Here is a 27,500-nt window from a genome sequence, read left to right as displayed (position 1 = left end):
GCTCACTCACTCTCTTGGGGATGCGAGGGACGAAAACAAATTCCGGAGCAAGTGAGGCTCATTCGCAACCCCCATTGACTTTGTGGAGGATTAACGAAGTGGCGGCGTCCAGGGGAAAGTTTTAGCTCACCGACTCCCCCGAGGACGTAAAGAGTGGTGGGCTGCTGGCTTGGAGGGCGTGAGGCGAGACTTGGGCAGGGAATATTTGGAACACGTATATATTCTTTTTCCTTCTATGGAGTTCGAATAGGGAGTCTGGAGTTGGACGTAAAAGTAAAAGCATGTGTGTGTGTTTATTTAGGGTGTGAGGTAAGGCTTAAGGAAAGGAGCATAGGGGAAGTCTTATTTTGATACATTTTTGGTAAAGTGAAAGTAGGAAAATCTTTCAGTACCGACAAGATACTTTTTACATAGTGCGATGGGCAAAGCTTGCGGTAGGATGCAGGGAAGAATCTCTCGTATCTTCCTCTAATGGAGTGGAAAAGAACAAATCTTAATTGGGTGCAGTTGTTTTACCTTTTTCTTCTTTTTATCCCGCTGTTCAGGGAATGAGGCGCGGCTCGGGGGAGGGGCGCACAGATGTGTTTATTTTGTTTTTCCTGATGCGAAGCGGAAGTGGAAATAACCTAATTGGACGAAACCATGATATCGTTTTTTCGTTTATTCTTTTCATTTATATCGGGGGTGAGGAAGGCGCGGGGCAGGAAATAGAGATGTTATTTTATTTTATTTTTCTGCCGAATGTAAAAAGTTGACTTAATTTCGTATACAGTTGCTATTTTTATATTTTGTTTTCTGTTAATAGAAAACTAGATAATATTTTTTTCCCTAGGTGTTCGGGGTCTCTCTCTCTCTCTCTCTCTCTCTCTCTCTCTCTCTCTCTCTCTCTCTCTCTCTCTCTCTCTCTCTCTCTCTCTCTCTCTCTCTCTCTCTCTCTCTCTCTCTCTCTCTCTCTCTCTCTCTCTCTCTCTCTCTCTCTCTCTCTCTCTCTCTCTCTCTCTCTCTCAAACAACCAAATCAACCAACTACACATCCTGAACCCAAAGCTCCTCCTCTCAAATCCCGTCTTTTATTCTCCCTGCATCTAGTCTTCATTCTGGCCACGGTACACCTCTCTCTTCTCGGGGGACACAAGACGCTCAGTGAATACAGGAGGCTAAACCGCCAAAAGGACTGTGATTAGAGTCTCTCCTTCACCACGAGGATTAGGAGTCCGCGGAGGCTCGGGAACTGTTCACTGTGTCGCCGGATATTTCCCTTAGGATTGCCGAAGGGACACACACAAGCCTTTCCTGCCGCCCTGTCTCCCTCTCACCCTTCACTGCCTTGCCGAAATAGCTCGACGCGGACCCCAGGCCTTGCTCAGACTCCCTGGCAGTGGGTGGCGAATATTATTGCTGAGGAAATGGAATGTCGTTTGTGTCTGAGTTTGTGTGCTGTGGGTGTGTTCAGGGGGAAGGAAGGGTTCGTGTGTGTGCGTGTGTGTGTGTGTGTGTGTGTGTGTGTGTGTGTGTGTGTGTGTGTGTGTGTGTGTGTGTGTGTGTGTGTGTGTGTGTGTGTGTGTGTGTGTGTGTGTGTGTGTGTTAGGGAAAGGGTGATTTGGGTAATTTGTGTCTGTGTGTGTGTGTGTGTGTGTGTGTGTGTGTGTGTGTTAGGGAAAGGGTGATTTGGGTAATTTGTGTCTGTGTGTGTGTGTGTGTGTGTGTGTGTGTGTGTGTGTGCATAAATTGTATAGAAAAAAAATGAGATATCGTAAGTTTAGAGAGCTCTCGTTCAGGTCGGTGTTAATCTGGAGGTCATGAGCTTTTTCTACAAATTCAATCGCGAAAAAGGTCAGATACAAAAAGTTTCATGTTTACCTGAGGACTTAGTTCGTATCATAGTGTATTTTTCGATTGCTGATCACTTCTATGCCATTAAACATGTAGCGAAAGTCTGTAATTAGTTGGTGTTGCATCGACATAGATAACGTATCGTAAGTCGGAGAATGTTTACAGTTTTACATGATACTTAATGGAACAGTCCGCATAAATAAGTCGTTTGTAAGGTGATTCATACATCGACGTTCAGTGTGTAATGGAATGGTCTATAAATAAGTAGATATAAATTCTAACATTAAATAAAACATGAAGTAGAAATATGTCTAATAATCAAGTCCGCATAAACAGTAATACTCTGACGTTAACTAGATACCGTAGCTATTAATCTTTCGGACGGCGTGCAACTAAAGCCTCAAAACGTTGTGGCTCAGCAATCAGTAGGTAATACGTCAACATCAATCAAGCATCGCAGTTTCTCTTCAGTCAGCAGCAGGTGCGTAACATAAATCCCCGAAAGATATTACTTCAAGCGCATCAAGTGTCAGAGAAAATAAACGAGTTCCATCATCGTAATTTTTCATCCTCAGCTTAATTATTGCATATGTTGTAGTTGTGAAAATACGAGCCCACTTTGAGAAAAAGACAGCATTGTATTAGAACACCAGCCCTCGTGGAAAGGGATTAAGAATCGTCAAAAATGTTAACATTTTGGTACCTTCAGTATAGTTTGTTAATCTTCAGCTTATCTACTTTATCTGTCACTGTGAAGACACAAAAAAGGGCCTGACGCTGCCTTGGGAATACACGAACCAGCGATGAGAAAAGATAACATGGAATTCAAGATGGACAGTTGGACAGGAAAAGTAACAGAGTGGCAACCCAGAAACTGTTTAAGTCACGGCAGACAGCGATCAGGTGGAGAGAGGACATTTGAACACTTGACAAAGAAATAAGTACACTAACATTAAACTGAGAAGGGTGGAGGACGTTGGGCAAGGCCTTCGTCGTGCAGTGGATTGGTAATAGCTGAAGATGATGGAGAAACGTCGCATTTTACGTTTAAAACAGGAGACCTAGCAAAAAAAAAAAAAAAAAAAACTAAATATCATCCTGAGTTATATAAATAAATAAACAGAAATTCAAATGTAAAAAGAGTAAACAAAGTTGGTGGGGGTAAATAACGTTAAACAGAGCACTACTTGGTGAGGATTGCGTGCCGCCCCTCCCCAGGTCCCTCTCTTAGCACGTAACAACCTTCCCGTCTCCAAGGCAGGCCCAGAGGAACCCTTAGACCCTCCCCTTCCCCTACCGCCTCTCCCCAGCAACCTTCAGCGCCATGGACCCCGCCAGGATACTCCAGATCATCACCAACAGCACGTGGATGGGTGAGTACACGAGGGAACGTAGTAATGTTAGGCGAACGTTGCAATGTAATGGGAACGTTGCAATGTAATGGGAACGTTGTAATGTAATGGGAACGTTGCAATGTAATGGGAACGTTGCAATGTAATGGGAACATTGCAATGTAGTTTTTCGCGATCATTTTAGGTCATTCATTTTTAGCATATTTTACTTTTCGAGCACCGTGTTGGGGTAGTTTATCTTTTAATATTTTGTGTAGTCATTCTTTGGTGTGTCTCCCCTACGTTAAAAAAAAAATATATATAAAAAAGTCTACGGTATCCATAGACCAATTTAATAAAGATGTATCCTCACTATCAAACACTTTTTACCTCTTCTACTGTGTTAGGGGAATTCATCTTCTAATATACTGTGTAGTCTTCCTTTGGTATGCCTCCCCTACGGTAAACTAGAAAAATAAACTCAAATCTACGGCATCGAAACACCAATTTACAGTACTAAAGACGTTTCCTCGTTACCAAACACTTTACCTCTCCCACTTTGCCTCCGCCTCGCCGTCTCTGCCTCTCTACAGTACCTTGCCTTTGAGGAACTATCGTCTACATTAATCAGATTTGTCGCATTAGAATATACGATTCGAATCACAAAATTTTCTCGTCTCCCTTTGCCCGCGCGCAGAGCTGCTTAATGTTGTCTTCATTGGGTTCATTAGCCTCTGCTTGTAATGTCTTCCTTGATTCGAGGCTCCAGCATAATTAGATTGAAAGGTCTCAGGATTCACATTTCAAGAATATCCTTGTGTCTTTGCCTACCCACCTTGAAGCTTCAATGCTTTATATTATGTCAGTCAGCTCCAATGTGTTTATTTTAACCACTGCCTGATCACATGCTAGACTCGTAATCACTAGACTGCTTTTCCGGAGAGAGTTTAGAGCTCGTTAACCGACCAATGGGCACTGCCAGGACCCCACACTGCACACCCGCCCATCGCCTTGCTCAAGGAGGGACAGTAACCGTTCATTGTCACCAGAAAAATCATTCGGCTTGAGCGAAGTTCAAACCTCAGCCCGTCAGAATAGTTTTTTTTATTACAACAATCTCTCTCTCTCTCTCTCGTGTGTGTGTGTGTGTGTGTGTGTGTGTGTGTGTGTGTGTGTGTGTGTGTGTGTGTGTGTGTGTCTCTCTCTCTCTCTCTCTCTCTCTCTCTCTCTCTCTCTCTCTCTCTCTCTCTCTCTCCACCATGAGGTCATTCCAAACTTTTCTAGTGATGCTTTTCCTGCCTCCCTTGTACCAGTATTTGCATTTAAATTTTCGCTCTCAAAACTGTAAATCAAGTTTTGTTATTGGTCGCCTCCCTTGACAGCCCCATGGAAGTGTTCTATTTCCCTGCCATCGCGTGTTAGGGTTGTAGCGTAAACCTGGGTGTAGAGGTGCTGGTTTTCGGAGGCGTTTTGCAAGCGTGATGAATGACCTTGTAATCATAACTTCGTGACTAACTGGGAGCAAAGTCTAGTGAAGGTGTGTCTCTCGAATGGCTAAAACGATGCTGCATAACTCTGAGCTCGATTAAAATGTGACAATAACTATCAAGTGATCATAAGTCTTATTTCCTTTATATGATAGCTTGGATGAAAAGTATTACAAAGATTCTTGGAACTAATGTAAATTATTTTTTTATCATCTTATACTTAGCATTAGGAAAAAGCTTTTTCATTATATCGCTTGGGACTTTCTTCTTGCAGTGTCATTCTTAGCAGGATGATGCATGGAACTCACTCAAACTCATGAAAAAATAAATTAAAGACGACAAAATATCAAAAGGGTGCCGTTGCGAAGACAGGACCCCAACAGATCAGTGTCGTCATCTTAAACAAAAAGGATCGTTAAGCCTCGTAAACAAACAGTATAACATTAGTGTAAATCGTAAATCAAAGTCAAGTATCATCATAACTAATAAACTATTCAAGCGCAGCAATGCACTGGCCGGGAAAAATCACCCGGACAGCCGCTCAAAACTCGGTCCACTCCCAGAAAGCCATCAGCAGTAACTTATAAACGGACAGCCAAACTTTCTCAGGCGCATCTTTGTGCAGCTCTGGCCGCGATTTTATCATTCAGACGCGCCACACTTGGGAGCGGAAAGCGGCAGCGTTCATGGGCACACTAGCTTCACCTCCCCCCGGCGGCCCAGGTAACGGCCGGCGTGGTAACGGCGCTGGTCGGGGAGCGATAAGTTTGTTTTATGTGACATTGTTGGCTGCGACACACTAGTCGAGAGTCCCTGAAGAAAATGTTATTGTACTTTTGTAATACCTATGTGCATTTTTTTATATGCCTCATACATTTATTTATTTGTTTGTTTTTAGGATCTGAGTTTATGTAACTTTGTTCGGTTACAATACCGTTTATAGAAGACACCGAATCAAAGTTTAATGTAGATATCTCCTGTATAATTTGTATATATTTGCTGCTTATATTTGCTGCTTATATTAATCAGTTTCATATTGTAATAAAATCATCAGATAATCGCCTTCTATTAATTAAGGATACTGTGCCGGAAGCCATCTTAAGTTTTTACTTCTCGTTTTCACGTGAACTGGTTGGCTGCGACGCACTGGTTGAGAGGCAGTTTTGAGAGCTGGAAGCATACGCGTATTGTTACTTTTCTATTTGCATAATTAGATTTTTTCCATTATCTACCTTTTGGAGCGACTTCGTGTCGAGCCAGTGACTACTTCATGAAACTGGATCGAGGCTTGGTACTTGCTTAGTCGTGAACGCCAGATGCAGCTATATGGGCACGAGGCATGCCTCCCAGATGTCGATCCTGCTTATAGGGTTCTTTTTGTAAAAGACAACCCTGAATGGAAGAGACCAAGGGGACGCCCACGCAACTCATGGATGAGGCAAGTTGATCGGTCCTTGAAGGGGCCTCAGATGGGGAAGGGAGGAAGGTTAGAGGCTTGCTTGCTCGGGGGAACCTCCGCGATCTTATGTGGTGGTGATGGTGGTGATTTTGGTGACGGCGCCTTCTGAAAAAAATATGGGAATAAAAACAAAAACGTGAGTACCAGAGGCAAAAGAAAAAAAATAGGTGAACGGTGATGTTGGCGGGATGAAATGACAAGTATAAGGATAGCGAGAGGGATGGAGGAGGAGAGCCGAAGGGAGATAGGGAAGGAAGGGAGAGAGGAAGAGAGAGAAAGAGAAAAGGGGAAGGAGGAGAAGGCAAAGGCAAGCAGGAAAGAGGAGATTGAAACTGGGGAGGAAGTGACGGGAGGAGGGAGGAAGGTAGGGAGAGTAGGGCGGGGGGAAAGAGAAAAAAAAACTTGGGGAAGGAAGGTAAAGAGGAGGCATTGAAACAAGCAAGTAAGGAGGGAGACAAAGGAAGGGAGGGAGAAAAACAGGAAAGGGGTATATAGGAAGGCAGAGAGAGAGAGAGAGAGAGAGAGAGAGAGATGGAGAGAGGGGGTAGAGCTGAGACCGGGAGGGAGAGAGAAGGAGGGGAGCACGAGTACTAGTAGGGAGGGACAGGAGAGGGAGAAGGGAGGGAGAAGCAGATCGTCTCTCCGTGCCTCCGCCTCCCCCTCGTGGACGCATGCAGGCAGGCGATAACAAGATCACCGATTCCCAGGTTAGTCCACATTAACCCGGGCTGGAGCGTTCGGATCCAATGAGCTCGGGAGGCTGCGCGTGCATGTCATGAGCTACGGGCGGAAGCGAAGGTGTGACGAGGCGGGAGGCAGCGTGATCTGATTGGGGACTTGACGATGATGAGGCAAATGGGACATGAATTGTGTAATGCCGTTGCCTTACACCGTCTTGAAGATACATGGATGATCTATAGCGAGGGTGTGAAGGCGGCAGGCAGCGTGATCTGACTGGGGACTTGACGATGATAAGGAAGGAGGGATATGAATTGTGTTACACCGTTGCCTCACACCGTCTTGAAGATTCATGCATGAGCTACAAGCGAGGGTGTGACAAAGCGACAGGAAGCGTGATCTGATTGGGGACTTGACGATGATGAGGCAGACGGGATATGAATTGTATTACGTCGCTGCCTTACACCTTACACCGTCTTGTTGTTAAAGATTCAGTCATAAGCTACAGAAGGAGGTGGGGATGTATCGAGGCGGGGGACAACTTGATTTGATTGGGATGTTGACGATAATGAGGCAGGTGGGATATGAATTGTATTACGTCGCTGCCTTACACCTTACACCGTCTTGCTAACAAAGATTCAGTCATAATTGTGGCTTTACAGAAGGATGGGCCAAATTTCTGCCATGCATAAACTGATCACATATGCGTTGATATATATTATGAAATGGTTTGCGTGAGCGATTATTCTTTCTCTTTATTTTGCTTAGAGGGGCCTTTAACCTAACCTAACGTAACCTAGCCTGACCTAACCTAACAAACATGACCCCCGCAGCTACCGGGTTAAACACCTTAAACACCTAACACAAAGCTGACAACACACTCACGGCATCCCCCAACACCTAGCAGCTAATAGTTTGTGTGCCCAAATTAAACTTATCAGAGCAGTAGATGGCATGGTATTCCAGTCACTACTCTTAAGGTCTGCCCAGATACATGCATAAGCTACAGGCGAAGGTGTAACGAGGCGCCAGACAGCTTGATCTGCTTGGGAATTTGACGATGATGATGGAAACAGGAAATGAATTGTCTTATGCCGTTGCCTCACACCATTTTGTCCTTAACCCTCTCTCCCTCCCTTAATGTCCCCTTCCACTTCCCCATCTCCCTGTCCATTTCCTGACGTCATAAATGGAAGCGAAATAAAGAAGGAAAGAGAAACGGGCGATTGTTTTTTAATAAAGATACATGCATGAGACAATGGTCGGCACTCTCTGACGCTTCAGCCTCTCACATCAACTATTTCCAGAGGCCGAAGAGTAGAGCAGTTGGGTTCTCATGAGTGTTTCTTTAGGTTCATGGCACAGAGGAAGGGTCAAACTATCACCATGATCATAAAACTACTCCTGGAAATGCCCAAAACTACCACGAAAGCATAGGCGCCGAAATGTTTAAGAATACGACCCAATATGCAAGGAAAAGGTTGATAGGGAGCAGAGCGAAAGCGGAGGTTAATAATGCCTAGTAAAACTGAGATAAAGCAAACGAAGGATAGCTTATACGTCGTTCATTAAGTTTAGATCAATGACAGCAACTCCCTTCGTCTTGTCACGGCGTAAGAAGTTTGTTGGCATGGCGAGAAGGAAGACAAGTTAAGCTGATTGGAAACTGAGTAAACTGAAGCAGACGAGATTTGGAAACTGGAGTGTCGTCTTGTATTTAAAGGAGTTCTGGCGTGTGATCAGGAGATGAGTAACGGAGAAAGGAGGGAGAGCCAGTGAAGACAACGAAGAGAAAAGTTTACTGATTATGAACTTGAAGGTGATGCAGCCCAGGAATGGATGGCAATGTACTGTGCTTTATAGGCTTCTTGCTTTGATGTGGTGCAGTAGTTAGCACACTCGCCTGACAACAGAGAGAGCCCGGGTTCGATTCCCGGGCGGAGTGGAAAAATTTGGGCGGCTTTTCCGATACCCTACGCCCCTGTCCACCCAGCAGTGAATGGGTACCAGGTATTAATCGAGGGTCGTGTCCCGTCTCCTGGTATCTGTTCCCTGCTCCTATAATTCCTTTCCCTTTTGTCTCTCTCCGGCATATGACCACAGATGTTGCGCCGACTAAACGAAACTTTCCAACTCGCTTTGATGTTACGTATAAGGACATGAGAAAATGTGATGAGAAAGAAAGCAAGCTGATCTGATCGTAAACTTGACGGAAATGGTAGAAAAGTGCGTGGATACTTGTTTTATTTATAAGAAGGGGGACACCTCAAGGACAAGAAACAAGAAGAGGCACAGAAAGACCCACTAGACGCTGCTCCAACAAATACAAACAAACATAAAAACAACGAAAGGCCAAAAGAGAGAGAGGGGTGTTACGTGTTCCTGTGCCTAAAGGAGTTCATGCATCTAAGAGCTTTTGCAAGGATTTTGTAAGGATTTAACCCGGAATTGGTCTCGCTTTTGGCTACTCTTTACGTTTATCTTTTATAGGAGCGGCAAGTAGCGGGCTCTTTTTTTTTTGTACTCTTTTTATTGCTCTTAAGCCGTGTCCTCTGATGTATAAAAAAAAAAAAGAGTAGAAGAGACAAAAATAATCTGACCGTAGGCTAAACTTGACGAAAATTAAGCAAACTTGACAAAAAAATGGTGTATTGTTTTGCGCTGAAAGGATTCATACACGTCGTAGGACCAATGGAGAATGTTCAAGGAAAGGCGATTGAATTACACAACAGATTTTAACCTTGACGGGGAAGATATAGAAGATAATATGTCGTTTAGTGCTACAAGACTGGCAACATCGTGCCCTTTCTTGTAAGGATGTATGGAGGTGAAAAGAGAGGAGAGACAGCAGGAAACATGTTGACCCAATATTATAAGCCTGACGAGGATTCTTGGATGATTCTCAGTCGTTTTGTGCTCATTGGAGTTTAGAATCATAACAGCTACTTCCCTTCGTTTTGTAAGTACATGAGAGGATTGAAGGAGAGAAGAGAGATGATACAGTTGGATAAACACATGTAAAAATCAGCAAAATCATATCGTACAGTTTGACAAGATCCCAGTATATTTTTACCTTGTGACTTGAAAGACAAAATTACATTGATTCTGTACTATAAATCCAACCCTTCAAGGAATAGCCTATAACGCATTAACATGACAAGACTTAGGCATATTTCCATCTCCTTGTGATTTTAGAGAGAGAAAAGAATACAGCCTCAAGTACAGTAGTCTCACGTACAGAATAAAGCTTCCAGAAATAAATTTAGAGGGAGAAAAGAATAGTCTCAAGTACAGTAGTCTCAGGTACAGAATAAAGCTTCCAGAAATAAATTTAGAGGGAGAAAAGAATAGTCTCAGGTACAGTAGTCTCAAGTACAAAATAAAGCTTTCAGAAATAGACTCCGGATCATTCAAACCACAAGCTCCCGGACGTATTTCCACCCTCTTGGCGATCTGAGCTTCTTCCCCTCCAGTCGCAGTGAATGGCGAACCTTTCCCTCACTTCCCCTTCACTTCTCCTATAGAGGCGCCGGAGGAGGAGCCAGATTTGGTGTGGGAAAAATATGACGGTCTTGAAGATGGGAGTCGTGAGATCTATAGCGCGTGGGAGCAGCAGAACAGTGTGTTGGGGGTGGAGACGATTGATGGAGGAACGTGCAGTGAGAAACGCGACACATGGCAAGTAGAGAGATGGGAAGGAGGAGATACGGAGGCAGGGTGATGGAAAATAAAAATCCTTGAAGTGAGAGTCAGATGCATGGATAGATAGATATAGAGAGAGGGAGAGAGAAAGATAGATAGATAGATAGATAGATAGATAGATAGATAGATAGATAGATAGATAGATAGATAGAAAAAAGAAAGAAAGAATGAATGAATGAAAAAGAGAGAGCGCGAAAGAAAGAAAGATAGATAGATTGACAGACAGATAGCCAAAGAGATAAGCAGGTAGACATTGACAAATAAACAGATAGATAGATAGATATATAGATAGATAGTTATTTTACTGATCACAAAACACATCAAACTTGTAACAAAAACAATTAATAATGAGGAATTTTCTAAAACCACGCCTCAAGAAATTATAAACCACAACCCAAGACACTTTCAAGTCATTCATAATTCCGATGGATGAATGATTCAACACCGAAGGAATGAATAAGACAGCACGAAAGAAGAAAGAAGAGAGAGGCTTACACATACTGAAGTGAAAGACATTATGGAAGAGATAGCGAGACATTGCAAGAGAAAAAGAAAATGCCGGGAGGATAGAAAGAAATGGAGACAGAGGTGGAAAGAGACAAAGATGTAGGCATAGAGGAGATCGAACAGAGATGGGTTAGATAAAAGAAGTCCAAAATTAGAGATAGAGGAATAGACAGGACATTAACGTGGGAAAAACTAGAGTGATAGGTGGAAACAGGGATGAGGCAGAAGTGGTTACAAAACGGGCAGGATTAGGAAGAGGAAGGCAAAACGAGGTGTACGTAGGAGGGAGAAATAGATGGAAAAGAAACGTATGTGATAAATTATCGAACAGGAAAGAATAATAAAGAGGTGAGCAGAGAGGAGAATAAAGAAAAAGATGAAGTGGAGAAATTGGAGATGGAGGAACAGAAAGAGGGAGGTAAAACTAGGTGGGAGGGAGAGAGAAATAGATGCAAAAGAAACGAAAGTGAGAAAGTATCGAACATGAAGAAATTAAAAAGAGATGAAAGTGAGAGGAAATAAAGAGTAGGATTAAATAGAGAAATTGGAGATGGAGGAACAGGAAGAGGGAGGCAAAACTATGTGAGAAGGAGGGAGAAATAGATCCAAAAGAAACATAAGTGGGGAAATTACCGAACATGAGAAAATAATAATAGAGGTGAAAGTGAAAGGAGATAAAGAGGAGGATGAACAGGAAGATATAGAATAGAGGAAAAATAAAACCTTGTGAAATTATTTAATGGAAAACCTAGTGGCAAGTAATATGTGTGTGTAAAATAAGACACTTGAATGGAGACGAGTGCAAAAGAAGAGCTGGAAAAAGAAAAAACATTGTGTGCATTGGAGCGAATAATACTGGAACCAGAATTACAGAGATGAAGGAAGTGAAGGGAATGGGGAAAGAAGAAAGGAAAGAGAGGGAACGGGAAGGGAAGTTCATGATGACAGTGTTTCTCTTCCTCTGCACTGGTGAAAGAGTGAGAGGTAAAGAAAAAGGAGATAGAAGGCGAGAAGAGAGACCCAGGACGCGCCGTGAGAATAAGTCAAAATGAAAGAGAGAAAGATAAATTAAAATCGTTTGCTCTGCGCCGACAGGAAGGAGGAAGAGAGAAGTGAGGAAGGAATGGAGGGACGGGAGAATAACAATGGTTTCCCTCGAGAATGTGCAAAAGGAAAGATATGGATGGAGGGGAAAAATAAAATAAAAAGAGGAGAAAAGGAAAGGGAGGAGAGGGAAAGGAAAGGAAAGTGAAGAAAAATGAATTGGAGGGAATGAAGGAAAAGAAAGGAAAGGAAAGTGAAGAAAAATGAATTGGAGGGAATGAAGGAAAAGAAAGGAGAAGGGAAGGAAAGGAAAAGTTAGGGAGAAACATTAAAAGAACCGAATTAATAATATCATCATCATCATCATCATCTTCATCAATGGAAAATAATAGTCTAATAATGCTATAAGCCCACACAGATTCCTCCTGATGAGCAGACATAGATTCGAATAATAGAAGTGACAGTGACGTAAAAAAAATAAAAGGCGAGGACTACAACGAGGCCTAATGAGTTAACAGGCTTTAATCTTATCAGTGTGAACAAGAGAAGTAATCTATGTTGGAATTACACTCCACATTTCAATCAAACTGCGGATATATGAACGAGGATTTTGGTGAGTTGAGCAAAACAATGAACGAGGATTTTGGTGAGCTGAGCAAAACAATGAACGAGGGTTTTGGTGAGCTGAGCAAAACAATGAACGAGGATTTTGGTGAGCTGAGCAAAACAATGAACGAGGATTTTGGTGAGCTGACCAAAACAATGAACGAGGATTTTGGTGAGTTGAGCAAAAAAATGAACGAGGGTTTTGTTGAGTTGAGCAAAAAAATGAACGAGGATTTTGGCGAGTTGAGCAAAAAAATGAACGAGGGTTTTGGTGAGCTAAGCAAAACAATGAATGAGGATTTTGGTGAGCTGAGCAAAACAATGAACGAGGATTTTGGTGAGCTGAGCAAAACAATGAACGAGGATTTTGGTGAGCTGAGCAAAACAATGAACGAGGATTTTGGTGAGCTGAGCAAAACAATGAACGAGGATTTTGGTGAGCTGAGCAAAACAATGAACGAGGATTTTGGTGAGCTGAACAAAACAATGAACGAGGATTTTGGCGAGCTGAGCAAAACAATGAACGAGGATTTTGGTGAGTTGAGCAAAACAATGAACGAGGATTTTGGTGAGTTGAGCAAAACAATGAACGAGGATTTTGGTGAGCTGAGCAAAACAATGAACGAGGATTTTGGTGAGCTGAGCAAAACAATGAACGAGGATTTTGGTGAGCTGAGCAAAACAATGAACGAGGATTTTGGTGAGCTGAGCAAAACAATGAACGAGGATTTTGGTGAGCTGAGCAAAACAATGAACGAGGATTTTGGTGAGCTGAGCAAAAAACATGAACGAGGATTTTGGTGAGTTGAGCAAAAAAATGAACGAGGATTTTGGTGAGTTGAGCAAAACAATGAACGAGGATTTTGGTGAGTTGAGCAAAACAATGAACGAGGATTTTGGTGAGCTGAGCAAAACAATGAACGAGGATTTTGGTGAGCTGAACAAAACAATGAACGAGGATTTTGGTGAGCTGAGCAAAACAATGAACGAGGATTTTGGTGAGCTGAGCAAAACAATGAACGAGGATTTTGGTGAGCTGAGCAAAACAATGAACGAGGATTTTGGTGAGCTGAGCAAAACAATGAACGAGGATTTTGGTGAGCTGAGCAAAACAATGAACGAGGATTTTGGTGAGCTGAGCAAAACAATGAACGAGGATTTTGGTGAGCTGAGCAAAAAAAATGAACGAGGATTTTGGTGAGCTGAGCAAAACAATGAGCGAGGATTTTGGTGAGCTGAGCAAAACAATGAACGAGGATTTTGGTGAGCTGAGCAAAACAATGAACGAGGATTTTGGTGAGCTGAGCAAAACAATGAACGAGGATTTTGGTGAGCTGAGCAAAACAATGAACGAGGATTTTGGTGAGCTGAGCAAAACAATGAACGAGGATTTTGGTGAGCTGAGCAAAATAATGAACGAGGATTTTGGTGAGCTGAGCAAAAAAAAATGAACGAGGATTTTGGTGAGCTGAGCAAAAAAAATGAACGAGGATTTTGGTGAGCTGAGCAAAACAATGAGCGAGGATTTTGGTGAGCTGAGCAAAAAAAATGAACGAGGATTTTGGTGAGCTGAGCAAAACAATGAACGAGGATTTTGGTGAGCTGAGCAAAACAATGAACGAGGATTTTGGTGAGCTGAGCAAAACAATGAGCGAGGATTTTGGTGAGCTGAGCAAAACAATGAACGAGGATTTTGGTGAGCTGAGCAAAACAATGAACGAGGATTTTGGTGAGCTGAGCAAAACAATGAGCGAAGATTTTGGTGAGCTGAGTAAAACAATGAACGAGGATTTTGGTGAGCTGACCAAAACAATGAACGAGGATTTTGGTGAGCTGAGCAAAACAATGAACGAGGATTTTGGTGAGCTGACCAAAATAATGAAGGAGGATTTTGGTGAGCTGAGCAAAACAATGAGCGAAGATTTTGGTGAGCTGAGCAAAACAATGAACGAGGATTTTGGTGAGCTGAGCAAAACAATGAACGAGGATTTTGGTGAGCTGAGCAAAACAATGAACGAGGATTTTGTTGAATTGAGCAAAAAAATGAACGAGGATTTTGGTGAGTTGAGCAAAACAATGAACGAGGATTTTGGTGAGCTAAGCAAAACAATGAACGAGGATTTTGGTGAGCTGAGCAAAACAATGAACGAGGATTTTGGTGAGCTGAGCAAAACAATGAACGAGGATTTTGGTGAGCTGAGCAAAAAAATGAACGAGGATTTTGGTGAGCTGAGCAAAAAAAATGAACGAGGATTTTGGTGAGCTGAGCAAAACAATGAACGAGGATTTTGGTGAGCTAAGCAAAACAATGAACGAGGATTTTGGTGAGCTGAGCAAAACAATGAACGAGGATTTTGGTGAGCTGAGCAAAACAATGAACGAGGATTTTGGTGAGCTGAGCAAAACAATGAACGAGGATTTTGGCGAGTTGAGCAAAAAAATGAACGAGGATTTTGTTGAGTTGAGCAAAAAAATGAACGAGGATTTTGGTGAGTTGAGCAAAAAAATGAACGAGGATTTTGGTGAGTTGAGCAAAAAAATGAACGAGGATTTTGGTGAGTTGAGCAAAACAATGAACGAGGATTTTGGTGAGCTGAGCAAAACAATGAACGAGGATTTTGGTGAGCTGAGCAAAAAAATGAACGAGGATTTTGGTGAGCTGAGCAAAAAAATGAACGAGGATTTTGGTGAGCTGAGCAAAACAATGAACGAGGATTTTGGTGAGCTGAGCAAAACAATGAGCGAGGATTTTGGTGAGCTGAGCAAAACAATGAGCGAGGATTTTGGTGAGCTGAGCAAAACAATGAGCGAGGATTTTGGTGAGCTGAGCAAAACAATGAACGAGGATTTTGGTGAGCTGAGCAAAACAATGAACGAGGATTTTGGTGAGCTGAGCAAAACAATGAGCTAGGATTTTGGTGAGCTGAGCAAAACAATGAGCGAGGATTTTGGTGAGCTGAGCAAAACAATGAACGAGGATTTTGGTGAGCTGAGCAAAACAATGAGCGAGGATTTTGGTGAGCTGAGCAAAACAATGAGCGGGGATTTTGGTGAGCTGAGCAAAACAATGAACGAGGATTTTGGTGAGCTGAGCAAAACAATGAACGAGGATTTTGGTGAGCTGAGCAAAACAATGAACGAGGATTTTGGTGAGCTGAGCAAAACAATGAACGAGGATTTTGGTGAGCTGAGCAAAACAATGAACGAGGATTTTGGTGAGCTGAGCAAAAAAAATGAACGAGAATTTTGGTGAGCTGAGCAAAAAAATGGTTGAAGAGCACGCTCGTTGACTTGTAAATTATGGCACGCAACGCGCGGACAGGATGAAATTGCACAGGTAACGCGTTGTGAAAAAGTGCTTGTTTTTATTGACAAGTAAAAAAAGAAAAACTCGAAAAACCAACCATTCCACGATGACAAAACTGCATGTTGAGGAATACCGCTCTACCACACCACTCCGCAATTCTCTCCTCTCCACTCCATTCCCTTTTTCATACCATGTAAAAGTGTGAGATGAGATGGAGCTGCCGAAAACCAAACAGTACCATTGAGCTCATGAAGGAAGTAAAGGGAATGTGGAAAGAAGAAGGGAAAGAGAGGGAATGGGAAGAGGAAGGAAGCTCAAGATGATAGAGCTCATGAAAGAAGTGAAGGGAATGGGGAAAGAAGAAGGGAAAGAGAGGGAACGGGAAGAGGAGGGAAGCTCAAGATGATAGAGATCATGAAGGAAGTGAAGGGAATGGGGAAAAAAGAAGGGAAAGAGAAGGGAAGCTCAAGATGACATAAAGCTTCTCTTCCTTTGCACTGTTGAAGAAATACGATTCTGATATTGTCCACCTTCTAAATATTTATCCAGAAAAGACAACTCTCTTCCACACCGATTAAAAACTTTTGCAACCCGCCCCTCGTTGGAAAAAGGGTTGTAAATTTAAATATCTTTCACTGACCAGCATTCTCTCTCTCTCTCTATATATATATATATATATATATATATATATATATATATATATATGCACGAGACAACCAAATTTTGCCGATTCCAAAAGAGTCTTATTTACAATCGCCCTTTTTTGAATGCCTATGAATAACAAGATACACGGAGATATGTTAACCAGGGCACAAAGGCAACTGATCAGAGATGATTTACCCACGTGTAGTATGTGTTTAAGGTTCAGAATATTTTAAACACCCTTATAAACCAAAGTTGTATTAAAATGTGAACTTTTGAATTTTTTTGCCTTTTATGTTTATTTATGGTTTGTTTGTTTTGTTTATTACTTTGGGAGTGATGTGGAAGCAGTTACCGCCTCCCTTGTATTTGATCTTTACAACAGAGGATAAATACAGTGCAACGCCCGGGAATGCCTCGGAACACGCGCGGGGCGGATAGCGAGCCTCCAGCACCCTCGCTTTAACTGCAATCTCGCTCCATTTAGACTTTCCGGCGTGTTGACTTCCCCAAGTTGCCCCGTGTTTGCCGTCCAGTTGTCGTATCGTTAGTCACGGCTCCAACACAGACCAACGGGCCGGTCAAGCCACAGGGAGAGTTTGAACGATATAAATAACATGAAAGCCGATTTGGTCTATTCCTCACCTTTTTTTTTTATTTGCATTCTGGAAGTAGAATGCCCAAAAGAGAGGTCAGTTTCTGCTGGAGAGGTGTCTTGATACTTCTCTTTAAATGGGGTTTTTTTATGATTCGGAACTGAGTATCGACGAAGAGTAAGACATAATAGTTATTTTATGTAATAACTATAAAGTGGAATACTCATAGATTTCGCCTTGAAGGAAATGATGTGGATGTGTCCGTGCGTTGTCCGTGTTCCGAGAGGAGGTTGTTTCGTTTTAAGTCTCATCTTGATTTTTCTTAACCAGTAATGGACGATGTATAAAAAAGATTATCCCCCTTTTCTTATAGCTAAAACAAAAGCAGGGAATGACATGGTGTTATTACGAGAGTTATAGAAATTTAAAAACATTACAGTTATTAAATGTACGATGTATTTTCAAGTTTTTCGCCATATTAGAGTATATCATTATTCCTCATAGGTTTTCTACTGCGACCGAGGCTTTTTAATGACTTGGTGTAATTATACGAGTTATAGATATTTAAAAACATTACAGATATTTAATGTACGATGTATTTTCAAGTTTTTCGCCAAGTTGGAGTATATCGTTATCCCTCATAGGTTTTCTAATGCGACCGAGGGGTTTTTTTTTTTTTTTTTGCGTTATAATGACTTGGTGTTATTATACGAGTTATAGATATTTAGAAACATTACAGTTATTGAAGGTATGATGTATTTTCAAGTTTTCCCCCAAATTAGAGTATATCGTTATTCCTCATAGGACCGAGGCTCCTTTTTTTTTTTTTTTTTTGGCGTTTTCACCACAATCCATCGTCAGTCATCTAAATGGTAACAAGTGTTGTGAGCCTCCCGCCGCCTGTTGTCTATATGTGGAGCGGCGAGCGTGTGAGCAGTGCACCGCGACGCAATGTTGGGGCGTGAACAGAACCATTTATATATCATTAAACCGTAGACGAAATAAACAAAAGTGGTGGAAAGTTAAAATTTATTGACTTTTTTTCAATTATAAGTTATCCATCATCGTCTTCCTCCTTTTCCTCCTCCTCCTCCTCTTCCCACTCCCTTTCCTCTCGTTCCTCTTCTTCCTGTGCAGCCTATTTTCTTATCCTTGTCCTTATACTACCTCAAGCTACAAAGCCTTTTCATAACAAAATCCATCAGCGAGGAAAAAGAAAATACCTAGGCCATCTCCATTTTGTGTAGGGGGGGAGGGGGAGGGAGGTCAATCAGGCTTCAGCGAGTGTAAACAAACAGGTCCTTGAAGATCCCTGTTTGGGCCAATCACAGGAGCGTTCCCATGGTAACAAGAAACCAATATGACCTAAGAATAATCCGCCACACACTTCCCCCTCTCCCTTCATTTTCCTTTCGTCCTCTCGACCACAATGTTATTTCATCCCCTGCCACCTCTTTTATCCTCTCCTCTTCTTCCTCCTTCTCCTTGTTTTATTATCCGTCCTTCTTTCCACTTTCTGCTCACCACACTGCCCTCTACCAAAAGATTTATTACGCAATCAAAATTATAGAAGCACTCATTACTGGGGACTTCAATTGCCCCAACGTTGACTGGAGACCAAGAAGTTAGCAGACTCATTAAAATAGTGGAGGATTCATTCCACATCTGAAGTGCCTGTCGAGAAGATTGAATCACTAGAGCGGGCAACTTTGTAATATGCCAGTAGATTATGTTACCTGCCTTTCTATGTTTGCATGTTCCACTCATTGTTTTCATGCACCTTCTCCTTTGTTTCGTCTCTTTCCCAATCCTGGCCGTTCTCAACTTTGTAATATGCCAGTAGCTTATGTTGCCTGCCTGTCTATGTTTGCATGTTCCACTCATTGTTTTCATGCACCTTCTCCTTTGTTTCATCTCTTTCCTAATCTTGGCCGTTCTCCGCCCTCCGTTTTCCCAGCGCATTTTTTTTCTCCGCTTCTTAATCCAACTCTTCTTGCCCACTTCCCCTGCCCCAGTCTCCACCTCCTCCTCCTCACACTGGTACTCTAGAAAAAAAGCACGCAAAAAAAAAAATACTGTCGTCGGGTTCATAGCGAGGAACGTCGAGTGCAAGATGCTGTAAGGTGCCTCCATATAACTCGATGGTAAGACCTCACTTGGAATACGCAGTGCAGTTTTGGTCCCCTAATCACAAAGGACATTGAATTACTGGAGAGAGTACGTCCTCGTTATGAGACAACAGATTTTGCATTGCCTGCCTTTCCATGCGTCCATATTTTCCCAATCTTTCCTTTCATATCTTTCCTCTTTATTCACCTCCACTTTTCGTTGGTCTGTCTACCCACTTACCGTCACCAGTAACCCTCTCTACTAACTAACCCTCCTTCCAACCAGCGGCCTTTTCCAGTTTCTTTCTCTTCACTTCATTCATCGCATATAAATACAGCTCTACCACACCAGTTTCACTCATCACGATATCCCAGACCACACCATTCCACAATTCCATCCACTCTCCTCCACTCCCCTTCTCATGCCATCAGCGTCAGCGTCCTTCAATTTCCAGGCGTTAATCTCCAAAGTCTTTAGTAAGCGCCACTCCGTCGCTGCAATTTCGCTCAACTTCCCGAAAACTCGTTCCGTTCACCAACTTCGTCTTCACGGCTAACTTCTATGCGTCCATCCGCCGCCAGCACAGCCACCGCCACCGCCACCATCTCGTCCCATGCTACTATGACTTCCAGTACTACCGTTGTTACTACTTCTACTGCAACTACTACTACTACTACTACTACTACTACTACTACTACAATCCCCTCATAATTATACTTCCCATCAGTTCCTTCCACATCTCCCATAGAATACCAGCTACACTTCCTTCACAATACTCACAGTTCATCGGCGCCGTTCACAGACCATTTTTTACACCTCTCTTCATTTTACCTGCGCATCCTATTCATACCATTAGTACACCTGTCCCTGCCAGGTGGGACGCACATGCACGGAAGATTATCTGATTAAGAACGGGGATCGAACTTGTGTGTGTGTGTGTGTGTGTGTGTGTGTGTGTGTGTGTGTGAGAGAGAGAGAGAGAGAGAGAGAGAGAGAGAGAGAGAGAGAGAGAGAGAGAGAGAGATTAAACTTTTCCCGGTGAATAAATCGTTCTCTTCTACTTTTGTCTTATTTTTTCCCTCTTCGCATTATTCCACGTTTTTTTTTTCTCCCGACTTTTTTCTCTGGTCGCTTTGTATCTTTCTCTTTTTCTCTCCTCTCCTCTTTGTTTGGCCCTTTTTGATATTCTTTTCTCCTCCGTATTCTAATTTTCATCATTTTTTTATTCTCTTGGTTCTTTCATCTCTATCGCCTGTCACCTTATTTCCTTTCCTTTATCCTTCCCTCAACTCTTTCTCTTGTTTTCCTTATACGTGAAGCAAAAAGAAGTGCTTGGTTAGTCTAAATCTCTCTCTCTCTCTCTCTCTCTCTCTCTCTCTCTCTCTCTCTCTCTCTCTCTCTCTCTCTCTCTCTCTCTCTCTCTCTCTCTCTCTCTCTCTCTCTCTCTCTCGTCATTCTTCGTTTTACATTTTCCCTGTTCCGAAGTTAATTCCATTTTTATTTCCTTTCCTTTATTCCTCGACTGCCATTTTTCAGAGCTGACAACAATCTAATTCCTTCTGCTACAGCTCCTCCCTTTTCTCCTCCTTTATCTCCTCTTTAAGTCTGTTTTTTTTTCTCTTTAGTGCGTGGGACTGAGTGGGGAGGAGAGAATGAAACTCCTACTCACTCACTCACTCACTCGCCCCATACTCACTCATATACTCAAGCCCTTTCTAAGTTCTTAAAAGCCTCGTCGTGTTTATTTCCTTGTTTGCTTGCTTGTTTGTCTCCTTCCTAGAATTTGTCCTTATCACATCAATTATCTTCCCACTCCTTTTATTTTCCTTCTTTGATTTTCAAGAAGCATTATATATATATTCTATTTTTTGTATAAATTTCTTTCTTTTCTCATGATATTTTGTTTATTTGTTTGTTTTACTTTTAGTCCGTCATATATCTTATTTATTTATTTATTTATTTATTTATTTATTTATGTGTATTTGTTTGTTTTACTTTTAGTCCGTCATCTATCTCGTTTACCGTAAAAAAATGGCAGGACTTTTTGCTGATTATTTTTCCCCCTTAAGCTGCCTCCCTTGCTGTAAAAAAAAACGTATACACATGAGACACCGGGGTCCTAAGTTTCGTCTCTGTGGGCAATGAATTCATAATGTCTCGCCTCCCGCTCATATTTGATGCTACTGTCTCGTGAGCAATGACTGTTTAATGCATGATCCCTCTCTACCACACTCTCCTTACTTCTCTTCCTTATTTTACTTCTCCCTGCACAGCTGCTTATTCCTACCTCCCCTTTTTTATTCTATTTCCTTATTTTTCTTCTCCCTGCATATGAACCATCTCTACCTCACTTTCCTTGCCTCTCTTCCTTATTTTACTTCTCCCTGTACAGTTACTCATTTCTTAAACTTATTCCTACCTCCCCTTTTTATTCTATTTCCTTACCTTTATTCTCCCTGCATATGTACCATCTCTACCTCACCCTCCTTACCTCTCTTCCTCACCCTCCTTACCTCTCTTCCTTATTTTACTTCTCCCTGCAAAGTTACTAATTTCTTATACTTATTCCTACCTCCGATTTTTATTTTGTTTCCTTACCTTTATTCTTCCTGCATATGAACCATCTCTACTTCACTCTCCTTACCTCTCTTCCTTATTTTACTTCTCCCTGCAAAGTTACTAATTTCTTATACTTATTCCTACCTCCGATTTTTATTTTGTTTCCTTACCTTTATTCTTCCTGCATATGAACCATCTCTACCTCACTCTCCTTACCTCTCTTCCTTATTTTACTTCTCCCTGTACCAGTTACCTATACTCATTGTTCTCTCTCTCCCATTTTCTTTCGCTGTTCCCCCCCTTCCTTCTTTAACGTAGCTACCCACCGTCACCCCCCCCCCCCCCCCCCCCCAGAGAGAGAGAGAGAGAGAGAGAGAGAGAGAGAGAGAGAGAGAGAGAGAGAGAGAGAGAGAAGCACTGATACACAAAGTTACATACATAGGCAGACAGACAGATCATCATCGTCATCATTTATTATCGCCGTCCCTTACGAAGCCTGCAGAGGGTCGTTGGGCGGTAAAAGGAAGGGAGTCAGTCACCAGTCAGGCCAGATGGTCATGTTGCTGCTGGCAATTATTCCCGTACAAGCAGTTTATCACTTTTTACAAACTCCACCGCAGCAGCTATTCATAATGAGACAGCCTGGATAAAAGTGATACACATTAAGATTTGCAATATTGCACTGCAAATCGATACGGTAAAAAGACATAAAAGGGACTCAGGCGAAGCTTCATTTGGTCAGATGTTTTTTTTCACGATTACTTTGAGTGCGGAGCTGCAATGGAGGAGTAATGTGTGGCAATATAAACTGTACGGCGAAAGTAGTGCATCCATAGTACTACTTTAGCTGAGTAAGACGAACAATAGTAGAAGAGTCAAGGAAAGCTTCAGTTTCTCAGAAACACGCTTCACTCAGCCACGACTGGCGAGGTGGTCAGGATGTTCGGTAGGACAGAGAGGAAAATCGCAGAGGGAGGGACTGGAGAAAACAGAGGAAGGTGTGACGACGAGACTTGTAATGAACTGACACCAATGTGAAATAACAAAGTAGAGAGAATTACAATAAGAAGAATGCAAAAAGATTTAAAGGCACTGAGACGAAGCTTCTTGTCTCAGAAACGTGTTCCACTCATCCGTGACTCTTGAGGCGGCCGCCCTCGGGGAGGGCTGGTGGTCAGTACGCGCCTACGTTCCTTTGTGTCCAGTGATCGTGTTGTTGTGCTCTCAGCATAAAGTCCTGCCGATTTGGTGAAGGTGAAAGATTTACCGGCAAGGCAATTCATTCTTCAGTGCGGTATGTTTTATCGCCCACTCGAATTGTATTACCTCACCATGTCTGTGTGAACAGGTGCTTGTTTTGTTATTAAGTGACATCGACATTTTCATGTTTTAGTTAATATATAGAATAATGTTAGCTGTGGCACTGAAGGAGTGAGAAAGAATAACTAAAATAATAATAATAATAATAATAATAATAATAAGTAATTGTGGAGATGGACTCCGCGCCTCCAAAATACGATATTACGCCTCCATTTTATAGTTAATTAAGTGATGAAATACATGTCCCTCAACCATAATATGAATTCGCAAGTACTTAATTAAAAGTAAAGAAGAAGGCCTAATCCCCTTCCCTTAACAATCTTGGGGGACCCGTGGGAAATCGGGGTTTTGGTGTGGGGGAGCATATTTAAACCACTACAACCGAACTTTACATAACCTAACCTCTAACGGGGGCCTCCTCGACCCCCCTCCTTACCAGGCTGGAATCCCCCCCAAATGTATGATGAGCCGGTAAAACTAGAGAAGTACAACAGTGTGGGAGACCTTGGAAAGGTTATTATTCTCGTGTGGGCAATATTGGAGGCGCGTAGTGAATCTCCATATATACCGATCTTAACCATGCAACTCCCCTTACAAGGGAGCGTTGACCCCCTCCGGGACGCGGCCCCCTCAGACCATTTTTCGTTAACGAGAAGCTTATGAGGATCGGACATTGATTTCCTCCCGCCTGGACGCCCTTTCCTCCCGATGACTTTTTTTCCTCCTCAGCTTCCACCGTCGTACCTATGCCCTTTTCATACAGATCTACACACACACACACTCACACTCACACTCACTCTCTCTCTCTCTCTCTCTCTCTCTCTCTCTCTCTCTCTCTCTCTCTCTCTCTCTCTCTCTCTCTCTCTCTCTCTCTCTCTCTCTCTCAGCTTCCACTTAATTCCCTTCTTTCATTACTTTCCTTTATTCCATTTTACACACTTTCCACTTCTATTTATGTTGTTGTCGTTGTTATTGATGTTTAAATATTTTCCCCGTACACGTCAAGACTTTTCAGATTAGGCCACATTAACAAGTATTTTACCCTCTGAAGAAAATTCGTCTCACCTGTACGTGCTGAAATACCAATAATACTTCGGAGTGTGAATAGTCGAAAATATTAACAAAGTTTTTTTTGCGCTGCACAATCTCAACGTGTTTTTCATCATTTTTAATGTAGACATTTTACCTTAAAAGTACAGTATTAACAAAACCTTTCATACTATGTTATGAGCCATATTTAATTAAGCCTGTAGTGTTCCAATATTCCATAAAATGAATGGCTATTACATGCAACCTTTATATCATGCTTTTGGATGAACATGGGTAGGCTGTGGCCGAACTGGTAGCGGACTGGGCCCACATTCACCGCGTGATGGACGACGCGGGTTCGAATCCCCACGCTACCACTCGGATTTTTCAGTCACCGCCGAGTGGCTTAAAACTACCCACATGCTGTCCTGAAGACCACCCATCAACCCGGACTCTAGAGGAAGCCGTCCAAGCGAATCAAGAACGAGTTCCGGGGGGCAGCATGATCCAATGCAAGATGGCGCCACTATAAACACTCGCCTGCGCCAGAACGGGCTGGGCCGACCATCAGGCCCCACCTGGAAGAAGCCTTGGGCCGACCATCGGGCCCCACCGGGAAGATGCCTACCGGCGCAATAGGCAACAACGTAAAAAAAATAAAAAATAAAAAAAAATAAAAAATAAAAAAAAACGCGGCCCCACACCTTGACTCGCTTCTGAACCTCACACACGCACAACACACGGTGCTCCAACTTGGCGTGTGTTGTCATCTTCCCCAGGTGTTGATGGCGGCACATTTAATAAATCGACAGTTGTTTGGGAGTATCAAGTTTTTTTTGTTGTTGTTGTTTTCATTCCACGCGGTGACCCAACGTGAAACCATTTTTTCCTAAAACACTGAACTTTTAGCATTAAATACTCATATAGATATATAAATAGATGAACAGATATAGGTAGATGGATAGACAGATAGATAGATGTGTGTGTGTGTGTGTGTGTGTGTGTGTGTGTGTGTGTGTGTGTGTGTGTGTGTGTGTGTGTAAAATGAATATGCCAAAGGGATATCAAGTTGATTCGTATAATTTATCATTCCTGATGTTTGAAATTATAGTGTGAAATGCTAACAAGGCTTTCATACTACGTTCTCAAACCTCTCGCACACTTGATATGCTGCATTTTAAGTTTTGTTTTAATGTTTGAATATTTAATATACATAAATGTAAATATAATGATCTTTCAGTGTTTGAAAGTCAATCATAACCAGGGTTTCGTGCTGTACAGTAAATCACTCTTAAGCCTCTCGCCCTTACATGGAAACAGTGGTTTTAATTTTAGTAAATGTTTCAATATTCTGCCGGCGTGGAGGTGTTCACGCGTGTTGTTTATCGGCGCTATACACGCCTGTCATAAAAGGTAAGTTACTGTCAATCAACGGAAATGTTTGCTCTCGGCTGTTTAATTGAATACCCAGAACGACGCGAATATTTGACTGGTCCATTCCGTAACCATATGAAAGCGTTACTCATGTTATTGGAAATGAAGCGCTGCTGTTACAATCTTGTCCATATTAATTGTATATTTTTCTTACACGTTTCCCTCTAAATGTATCGTTTTACTGTCCATTAAAGACATACAATAGCTACCGTGTGTGTGTGTGTGTTGGTAGGTAGGTGTAGGGCCAATAAGAGTATCAAGACGCCACTAAGTCACACTCCGCTATTACGTCCGTTTGGGCGGGGTCGGCTCAGGGAATCCACTGGCCACAGCGATGCCAACCCGAGCCTTAATTATCTGAGTATGGACAGCTGTCGCCTCCGCCACCGTCATATAGCAAACAGGTTCTTTCTCCTGTCTATGGAGCACACGAGCGCGAGTCGGAATAGTATCTGCCTTCGCGGGTGGTCAGGGAGGAAGTGATCTGGTGTCCTTGATCGCTGAGAACGTTGGAGAACAACGTTGTCACTTGTTATGGAATTTATTCAATTCATCGCTAATATTCTAAAAAGCGACAGATTTACAGCACTATATACTCCTTTTTTTCTTCTTTTCTTTTATGTCGTGGCCTATTGCGCCGGTAGGCTTCTTCCCGGTGGATCCTGATGGTCGGCCCAAGGCTTCTTCCCGGTGGGGCCTGATGGTCGGCCCAGCCCGTTCTGGCGCAGGCGAGTGTTTATTGTGGCGCCATCTTGCATTGGCTCATGCTGCCCTCCCGGAGCTCATCTTTAATCCTAGAATCTAGAGTCCGGGTTGATAGGTGGTTTTCTGGACAGCATGTGGGTAGTTTTAAGCCACTCGGCGGCGGATGAAAAATCCCAGCTTGGTGGCACCGGGCGCAGATTTAACTCGTGTCGTCCTCAACGCGGGGCCGTCACGCTATCCATTCAGCCACCGCCTCCCCTAATCAATATACTCCTTTCAATGTATTCAAAATATTTAATACACAATTTCGAATAATAAATAGCTGGCATATAAGATAGGTACTAATTACTACACATTTCAGCAGCTATGTTACCTCGATTTTCTGGATTTTCTCGGTAAGGAAGTGTTGGATCACTATTATACTTTGCCACAGTTTATTTCACACTTTGCGCTAATTTCTGACTGCATAGTGCATTACCAGAAGTGTATGAGTAAGCTACATGCTCTTGACAGTTGAAAGAAATTCCCGATATCCAGAGACAGTATTCGAACACAGTCCTCACTACGTCACTCTCTCAGCCACCGCCTACCCATTTACAGCATTATATACTCCTATCAATGTATTCAGAATTTTTAATACACAATTTCGAATAGTAAATAGCTGGCATATGAGAGAGAGAGAGAGAGAGAGAGAGAGAGAGACGGGCAGATAAGATAGGTACTAATTAGGTAGGTAATTACGTAGGTTTGTAGGGAGATAGTAAGGTTCGTAGGCAGACAGACAGACAGACAGACAGATGAAAGAATGAGGAGTGTGAGTCTGTGAGTATAAGCATAGAGGCTACAAGAGAAAGAAAACAAGAGGGAGGCGAGGAGTGAGAGATGAAGGAAGGCTAATAGATAGATGGGTAACTAGGTAGACAGGTAGATAATAGGTAGGTAGGTAGACAGATAGTAGGTATAGGTAGGTAGACAGGTAGGAGGTAGTTAAGTAGGGAGGTGTGTTGGTAGATGGTAGGTAGTAGAGGTGGGTAGGAAGGTAGGTCTCGTAGTTTGGTAGGAAGAGAGGAAGACGGGAAGGGATAGATGAGTCTTACCCAATTCAATTCGTCTCCTTCACACCGAGTAATCCAATAATGCGATGATGGGTTCG

General features: G+C 42.5%; 1 protein-coding gene across 14 annotated transcripts in view; it reads left to right on the top strand.

Annotated features, from left to right (window-relative positions):
• Positions 1 to 27,500, top strand: part of LOC127001913 (putative neural-cadherin 2) — a 164,488-nt gene that overhangs the window by 85,081 nt on the left and 51,907 nt on the right. For 2 of the 14 annotated variants that reach the window (XM_050867156.1, XM_050867153.1), the window contains exon 1: positions 2,946 to 3,205. The exons of 10 other annotated variants lie outside the window; for them this stretch is intronic. In XM_050867156.1, coding sequence (XP_050723113.1) covers positions 3,157 to 3,205 — 49 coding nt within the window. In that variant the 5' untranslated portion in view covers positions 2,946 to 3,156. Of the gene's footprint in view, positions 1 to 2,945; positions 3,206 to 27,500 lie in introns of those variants that run through there. 2 more of the 14 variants (XM_050867154.1, XM_050867155.1) reach the window with 2 other exon arrangements.

This window comes from Eriocheir sinensis, chromosome 22, assembly GCF_024679095.1.
Source record: "Eriocheir sinensis breed Jianghai 21 chromosome 22, ASM2467909v1, whole genome shotgun sequence".
In the NCBI taxonomy this organism is placed as follows: Eukaryota; Metazoa; Arthropoda; class Malacostraca; order Decapoda; family Varunidae; genus Eriocheir; species Eriocheir sinensis.
The sequence above is the reverse complement of the archived record's forward strand: the minus strand, read 5'-3'. Positions and strand labels throughout refer to the sequence as shown.